Raw genomic sequence first — 8,728 nt, 5'->3', positions numbered from 1 at the left:
TATGTTCGCACGCGAAATGTAATGTGGGCGGTCAACTAATCCCAATCTTATGAAATGCGAGAAACCTCCCGGTGTAATATTTCTCTCCCGCTTTTCTCCCGGTGCACGTTTCTCCTGGTTCGGTGGTCACCCTGATATTCAATAATGAATTCAAAATTTCTATTGTAGTTTTTGCAGAAAAATATATTATTATCTTCACATAATTGAACATACCCCGTACAACATTCAATATTCATGCATAAATTTTTATAGGTACAAAACAATGCACTTTTTCCTGTTTATGCATTATGAAATATTCGTAAAATAAAAATAATTTTTATTTACACTTATACAAGACGTACATCGGGACTGACTAAATCAAAATCACTCGATTCCTTTAATTCAACCTGTGGAAATACTCTTGATGTATTTGATGTTGGTGGATGAAGATAATCCTTCACAGTTACGAATTTTGGCCCTCCGAAAGTGTCCAACATCGCGATCGAAGCAATTTTCAATTTGGCAAAGAAGAAGTGATGATCTAAAAATTAACGGATTTTTCAAAGTATTAAATAAATATAAACAAGCTAAAATATAGAAATAACTTTTAGACAACAGCCGGAATTCGTCTTCACGGATAGAGCGAGCGGAACTAAAAACTCGATGCAACCCTTGGGCATTTTTATTCATAACTCGGCAACGCATCAAGATGTTTTATTACTTTTTGACTTAAATTAAAGATAATATTTTAAATAATACGTCCTGTACATTTTAAATTTTTCTAGTACTTTCTTAGGCCATGGCACGAGTTGAAATTGAGGTACGAAATTTAAGAAATTCTTCAAATTAATACAAAAACCTTCTCACGTGATATTTCCTCTTCAAAGAGTATTGCATGGAGAATAGACATAAGGAGACGAAACTAGTGGAACTGAAAATGAACACTTTTCTGTTGCTAGAAGTACGCACACACACATGTGCAAAATCACACTTACGTATAGTTCAAAACTTCCCGAGCGTGGCGTGCCAACCGCACTTAAAAAAAATATGGCCGCCGATGTGAACGCGAGTCAAATGTAAGTAAATAATGATTGAACAATTAATAGTTTGTGAATATCTATTCTCTATCTATTCTATAGATATAAGGAGACCAATCTGTAATGCATGGACTTCACCAAAAACGGTCACTTTTCTGTTGCCAGAAGTACGCACACCCGCATGTGTAAAATCACACTTACGTATAGTTCAGAACTTTCCGAGCGTGGCGTGCAAACCGCACTTTAAAAAAAATATGGCCGCCTCCATTGTTTTGTTTTGACAGATCGCTCGAACAAATAAAGAATTAATAATCAGACAAGGTTTTGTAAAATGTTTGTGGAATAAGAAATTAATCGCCATGGAAGAGGTAGGTAGTATGTTTATGAAAATATCAAATTACTTTTACCAACACTATGCGTGCGACAGGTATTCGACGCGTTTGTAACAAAAACAATAAGCATACAACTTTTCAACACTCTGAAAGTCTTGTACACTATACACTTGAAACCACACTTATTGGAAACTTTCGCTTTTATACAGTGATTTTTAATTGTAACATCCTTGCCTTTATTCACAAACTATTAATTGTTCAATCATTATTTATTTACATTTGACTCGCGTTCACATCGGCGGCCATATTTTTTTAAAGTGCGGTTGGCACGCCACGCTTGGGAAGTTTTGAACTATACTCAAGTGTGATTTTCCACATGTGTGTGTGCGTACTTCTAGCAACAGAAAAGTGTTCATTTTCAGTTCCACTAGTTTTGTCTCCTTATGTCTATTCTCCATGGAAAAAACAATAATTTTGAACAAATTCAAGATTGATGAGTTACCCTCTTTTTAGAAATATGAAATTCAAAACGTAAGATACAAACAATTTTTACCTGCAGGCATATTTTCTAACCATGGATGCCGACCAAATACTGCATTCTTTGCGATTTCTATCTCAGCACTATCATTTTTAACCTAAAAATCAAATTACAATTGTTATGCAAGATGAACTTTTGTAAATTTTAAATCTGAGAGAAAATGATAAAGTAAGTACAAAATTAGTCAAAACTTTAAAAAAATTTAAAGATTCAGGAGGATTTCAAGATTGGATAAAAAATAAAAAATAATATTTTACCTACCGGTTTAATTTTTCCAGTAAGAATTACTCTTGCACAGCGGGGATCCATGGGATCGTAATTTTTCTTGCTGCAATATCGACCTTGAGCCAAAGTCATCATCAAAGTAGCACGACTATCTCTCTGATAATAAATAAAATTTATATATACTATATGCAGATTTTAAAAAGGTCACTTCATTTATGGTTATGACATATGAATTATATTGCTTACATATATCTTTCGTCCAATCAATGATCTTTTTCATCAATCAGTTATTTTATTGAGGAGCAATTAGTCTTGAAACTAAAATCTGTTTCTTAAATTAATTATCTGTTTCATACATTTCGGCAAAATATTGCGGGAAGAGTGATTTAAACAATACTATCAACATTATTATCGTTTGATCGGCGACTTTTGGATAATGAAAAATGATACGAAGTAAACAAAAACTTGTAATTGTTTATGCAACCTAGTATTTTTCTAAGTGTGCCACTGATAAATTATTTACTCACATAAAGATCTTGAGCAGTAAAATCCAAGGGAGTCAGAAACATGTAAGGTATACCCGATCCGTTTCCAACGAGACCATCGCTAAACGAAATAACATTTGCTGAAGGAAATGATTTTATATCCTTTCGCGAACTAATTGTTGCTACAGATGTCCAATCTGCAAATATAACAGTAAATGATATACGCCTGGTGGGTAGCTATGACAGCGCCACCAATTTGGAACTATTGGGAAGAAATTTGAATTTAAATTCAATCTGAACAAGAAATCTTATACTAAATAACTAATTTTAAACCTCAGTATAATATTTCGGATTAAAATGAATTGATATTTACTGCTCTTTTTCATTAATATTTCTCTAATAACTTCGAGATACCCAATAATTTGCGAGTCAGATGGCGCTGCTATCAAGTTAAAAAAGATAATCTACACGCGTATTATAAGTATCTATTTGTTCCTCATTGCCTGCTTTAACCCTATCCATCCATTTATTCATGAATATATCCTTCAATCCATTCATTCTTCAATCAATTGATTTGGCCATCCTGCCTTATATTGGCTTAAGAATCCGTCCATCCATCTACCCACCCATCCATCCTAGGATGGATAGATATTCATCTATCCATCTATCTTCGACTATCCATCCATCCATCCAACCACCCACCCACCCATTCATCCATCCATTCATTTATACTACGATTATCCATCCATCCATATATCCACTCATTCATTCATTTATCCATCTATAATTTGACTATCCATTCATCCATCCATATATCCATCTACCCACTCGCCCACTCACCGACCCATCCATCCACCCATTCTTCCATCCATCTATGCTTCGACTATCCATCCATCTATACTTTGACTATCCATCCATCCATCCATCCATCTATGCTTCGACTATCCATCCATCCATCCATTTATACCTTGACTATCCATCCATCCATCCACCTATTCTTCGACTATCCATCCATTTATATATCCACCAAGCCACCCACCCACTCACCCATCCATCCATCCATATATTTATCCATCCATCCACCTATCCACTCGCACACTCACCCATTCATCCATCTATACTTCGACTATCCATCCTTTCATTCCCATCCATATATCCACCCAGACCATCCATCCATCCATCCATCCATCCATACATACTTCGACTATCCATACATCCACTCATCTATCCATCCACCCACCCATCCATACATCCATCCATCCATCTGTTCGTCTGTCCAACCGTCCATCCGTCATTGTTCATATTATCATTCAGAATCATTAAATTTACAATCTAGTAAAAAATTGTTGTATTTCAAAGAAGATACAAATATTTGTATGCCACATGCATGATTTCGCCCTTTTCGACGTCTATGAACCGGGGATAAATCTTTACTTTTTACTCCTTAGGAAGTGCAAAATGATGTCAAAGGGAAATAATGAAGATTATATATATCTATGAGCTTGCATTTCACAATAATCAGCCCACTTACCAAAAGAACTACAAGGAAATTTTGGTTGCAGGTCATAGAATTTGGTTGTAATTTATGGAAATTTACCATATATAATTGATTAAATTACCGTAAATTACCCGAAATTTCCAGAAATTTATATAAATGTTTAAAATTGAATATTGGTGAATTTATGGCAAGTTACTATATGTACCTGTAAAATTACCATAAATGACCGAAAATTTCCATGAATGTCCAGAAATTTAGACATTTTTAAATTTAATTTTGGACAATTTATAGTAAGTTACTATAAATTATCTGTAATATTATCATAAACTACCAAAAAATTTCATAATTTATCGGAAACTTATAAAAATGTTTAAAATTGAATTTTGGGTAATTTATTTTGAATGACCATATTTACCTGTAAAATTAAAATAAATTACTAAAAATTCCCATAAATTTCCAGAAATTTATACACATTTTTTCATTGGATTTTGGGGCAATTCATAGTAAGTTACTATAAATTACCCTTAAAATTACCGTAAATCATCCTCAATTTATTCGAAATCTAATATGGGCTGAAATCATGACTGTTTTTCGAGAAATATCTATGTGAAATATTTAATGACCCATGCATGATTTCAGCTCTTTTCGACAAATATAAAGCGAGGCTCAAGTTCTACTTTTTACTCTCTAGGGATTAAAAAGTGACGTCAGAGGTGAATAATGAAAATTATATATCAATGAGCTTGCACTTTACGATAATCAGCACACTCACCGTTAAAACTTTAAGGAAATTTTGGTTGCAGATAATAGAATTTTGCGGTAATTTATGGAAAGTTACCAAATATAATTAATCAAATTACCGTAAATTATCAGAAATTTCCGGAAATGTATAGCAATTTCCTCATTGAAACTTGGGTAATTTATCTTCAGTTTCCATAAATTACCTGTACTTACCATAAACTACCCAAACAATGCATACCTTTCCGGAAATTTATAAAAAGGTTTGAAATTGAATTTTGCATGATTTATGGTAAGTTACCTTATTTACATGTAAATTACTATAAACGACCGAAAATTTCCATAAAGTTACGAAAATTTATGAAAATTTGTTTATTCCATTTTGGGAAATTATAAAGGCAAGTTACAATATTTACGTTTAAAATTATCATTAAACACCGAAAATTTTCATAAATTTCCACAAATTTATAATTTTTTTTAAATTCAATTTTGGGCAATTTATGGTAAGTTAAGACAAATTACTTTCAAAATTCCTAACGCAAATCATGGTTCCTTTATTCGAAATTTAATATGGGCTGAAATCATGACTGTATTTCGAGAAATGTTCGAAATCATCCATTTATTATAAAAAATATCGTATGTGCCATGGGGGAGAGGGAATTTTTCCCCTAAGTGTCTAATATACTATTTCTTAGAATAATGTTAAAAAGTTGCGGTTTTTTCTGAAATTTAAAAAATTTTGTCAACTTTTTAGGAATTAATGCAAGACAAAGAATCTATTTTTTTAAACAATCTATTATTGTTTCTTGTTTCAGAGTTAAAATAATGCTGAAAATTCTCAGTTTTATCCGCAACTTCCAACTTTTTGTCAACTTTTTAGTAATTAATGCAAGCCCAAAAATCTATTTTTTTTAAACAATGTATTATTGTTTCTTGTTTCAGACTTAGAGTAGTGCTGAAAATTCTCAGTTTTATCCGCAACTTCCAACTTTTTGTCAACTTTTTAGTGATTGATGCAAGCCAAAAAATCTATTTTTTAAAAAACAATTTATTATTGTTTCTTGTTTCAGACTTAGAGTAGTGCTGAAAATTTCCAGTTTTATCCGCAACTTCCAACTTTTTGTCAACTTTTTAGTAATTGATGCAAGCCAAAAAATCTATTTTTTAAAAAACAAGTTATTATTGTTTCTTGTTTCAGACTTAGAGTAGTGCTGAAAATTTCCAGTTTTATCCGCAACTTCCAACTTTTTGTCAACTTTTTAGTAATTAATGCAAGCCAAAGAATCTATTTTTTTAAACAATCTATTATTGTTTCTTGTTTCAGACTTAGAGTAGTGTTGAAAATTCTCAGTTTTATTCGCAACTTCCAACTTTTTGTCAACTTTTTAGTAATTAATGCAAGCCCAAATTTTTTTTTCAACAATCTATTATTGTTTCTTGTTTCAAACTTGGAGTAGTGCTGAAAATTCTCAGTTTTATCCGCAACTTCCAACTTTTTAGTAATTAATGCAAGCCAAAAAATCTATTTTTTTAAACAATCTATTGTTGTTTCTTGTTTCAGACTTAGAGTAGTGCTGAAAATTCTTAGTTTCATCCGCAACTTCCAACTTTTTGTCAATTTTTTAGTAATTAATGCAAGCCAAAGAATCTATTTTTTTTAACAATCTATTATTGTTTCTTGTTTCGGACTTAGAGTAGTACTGAAAATTCTCAGTTTTATCCGCAACTTCCAACATTTTGTCAACTTTTCAGTTAGATTGTGGTGGCAGTTAGTAAACAAAGTATTTTTCTAAATAAAATATTACTGTTCATAACTATCTTTTCTAAGAGTAATGCCAGTTTCGGTTTTCTTTGAATTTTTCAACTTTTTGTCAACTTTTCAGTTAGAGTGAGATAATAATAAATAAAAATTAACACAATAAATTGTTAAAATCATTGAATATTGTTTACGACTATCTAATCTGAGAGCAATGCTAAAAATGTGCGATTTTTTCAGAAATTTCTAACTTTTTTCAACTTTTCAGTTACTGAAATTCATAATGTTATTAAAAAATAATGAAATTTCAGAAAATAGTTACAATATTTGTACAATAACAAGGTATTTTATTATAAAATGTTATTTTCCATTTACTCACTCGCTTCATTAACGATATACCGAGCCATAAGTGCCGCCTCATTAATTGGTGGTGGATCATTCCGATCATTTTCATCTGGTTCCATTTGAGCTATTCTTTCATATTCTCTCTTTTTTTCATAACGTTTCTTTTTCTCAAAATCTTTTTTTTTATCGTTATCTTTTTTCTTGTCATAGACTCTTTTCTTATCAAAGTATTTCGATTTCTCATATATTTTCTTCTCATTTTCTTTTTTTCTTGGTTTCTCGAAATTCCTCTCCCCACTTTTATCATCCTCACGAATTATTTGCGTATTCTCTTTCTCTCCATCACTATTTTCACTACTGATCAATTCCTTTTCTCGTCCAGACTTTGATTTTTTCCATCTCTGAAATTCTTGAAATTCTTTCCACTCTTTGTAATCTTTTTCGGAGTCCTCAAATTTTATCGCCTCTGTCAAGAAGAAGGAAAATAAAAGGAGAGCAAGAGTTGTCTTATGAATGATCATTTTTGCCTCCTCAAAAACGCAATAAAAATATAAATTTTTAAAAGCGCCAAGTTTCAATTGAAAAAGAATGAACGACTCGTGTCACAACTGCTCAAGCAATCTCAGCTACTGATCACCTTATATGGAGTATATATTTATAGTGACCAGTGAGGAGAATGAGTTTGCCGAATTGAGTTGATTAAAAATACAGTCCGGGAAAAGTAGAAAACGCGGAATATAAATATAATGAGTGATTAAAAGTAACTTTAATTTATGGCACCTCACATTTCTTTCAATTAGAATACAGAAGAATATTAGATTAACCACAATTTTAAATATGAGAATTTTCACCTCTTTTTTGACTCTAGAACTATTATTTACGATGTGCAACTATTTGTCAAAGTATATGGATAAGGCTTGCAATTGAAATTAACAGAGACTTTATCTTTAACCACAAGAAGATAATGCAAGGTGACAATGATATTATTCGACGTATTTTTATATGAACCTGGTTTCCTGGTATGAACGCCAGATGACACCACGAAACGGTTTCTGGCTCTACATTAGGTACCAGACCAGCAGTTATCTGGCATCTGGTAGATAAGAAAGAATGTTACCATTTCTTCTGACTAAATTTTGAAATAATATCGAACAAAATATAAAATTTTGTACGTTTTTCGCAATAACATAATTTTATATGATTTTTAATGTGGCAATTAAGTTCATTTAATTTAATTTAAATTTAATTTAAATCTAAATCCAGAAAAATCACAAATTAGTCTTTTAAACAACCGGAATTTTGAATATTTAAAATAATGAAATAAAATTAACATATAACAATTAAAGTTATTTAAAATATTGTGTTCCCACACCCCAGTGGGCAGAAACCTTGGCGACGTCTTTACGACATTGTTACGACAACTTGACGACATCCTATGTCTATTTCATTAAGGTGTCTTTATGATATCGTAAATAATTCGTAGGATCTGACGATGTCTTTACAACATCGCAAAGACACCGAAACGTACATGGACATAGGATGTCGTAAAGTTGTCGTAAAGATGTCGTAACGATGTCGTAAAGACGTAGCCAAATTTTGTACCCACTGGGACGTATTCCTCAAAGTACATTTTTTCATTAACGTGCATCTTTTGACTTTAAAATTGCGATAATTTTTTTCCTCCCGAATTTTCCTCATAAGAATGCTGTTTTACTATAAATAAAAGAAGATTTTTTTAATAAATTTTAAGAGAGAAGTTTTTAAAATTATTTTAAGAAGAAATGAGAAACATGGA

General features: G+C 31.6%; 1 protein-coding gene across 1 annotated transcript; it reads right to left on the bottom strand.

Annotated features, from left to right (window-relative positions):
- Positions 1–185: 185 nt before the first annotated feature.
- On the bottom strand, positions 186–7,922 carry LOC117181951 (protein CREG1). Its single transcript, XM_033374977.1, has 5 exons — positions 6,968–7,922; positions 2,639–2,793; positions 2,148–2,267; positions 1,902–1,983; positions 186–520 (listed from the first exon to the last, which is right to left on the bottom strand). The coding sequence occupies exons 1-5, from the start codon at positions 7,452–7,454 to the stop codon at positions 327–329; spliced, it is 1,038 nt and encodes a 345-aa protein (XP_033230868.1). The 5' UTR covers positions 7,455–7,922; the 3' UTR covers positions 186–326.
- Between the last annotated feature and the right edge of the window lie 806 nt (positions 7,923–8,728).

This window comes from Belonocnema kinseyi, chromosome 10, assembly GCF_010883055.1.
Source record: "Belonocnema kinseyi isolate 2016_QV_RU_SX_M_011 chromosome 10, B_treatae_v1, whole genome shotgun sequence".
Classification (NCBI taxonomy): Eukaryota; Metazoa; Arthropoda; class Insecta; order Hymenoptera; family Cynipidae; genus Belonocnema; species Belonocnema kinseyi.
Note: the sequence above shows the minus strand (reverse complement) of the source record. Positions and strands in the feature narration are given on the sequence as shown.

What these genes read in the sequence shown, in the direction of transcription:
- LOC117181951 (XM_033374977.1), bottom strand. Translation starts at nt 7,454, where the DNA reads ATGATCATTCATAAGACAACTCTTGCTCTCCTTTTATTTTCCTTCTTC. An exon ending in TTACTGCTCAAGATCTTTAT is followed by an intron (nt 2,268 to 2,638) that starts GTGAGTAAATAA and finishes ATTTATTATCAG; the next exon opens with AGAGATAGTCGTGCTACTTT. An exon ending in TTACTGGAAAAATTAAACCG is followed by an intron (nt 1,984 to 2,147) that starts GTAGGTAAAATA and finishes TTTGATTTTTAG; the next exon opens with GTTAAAAATGATAGTGCTGA.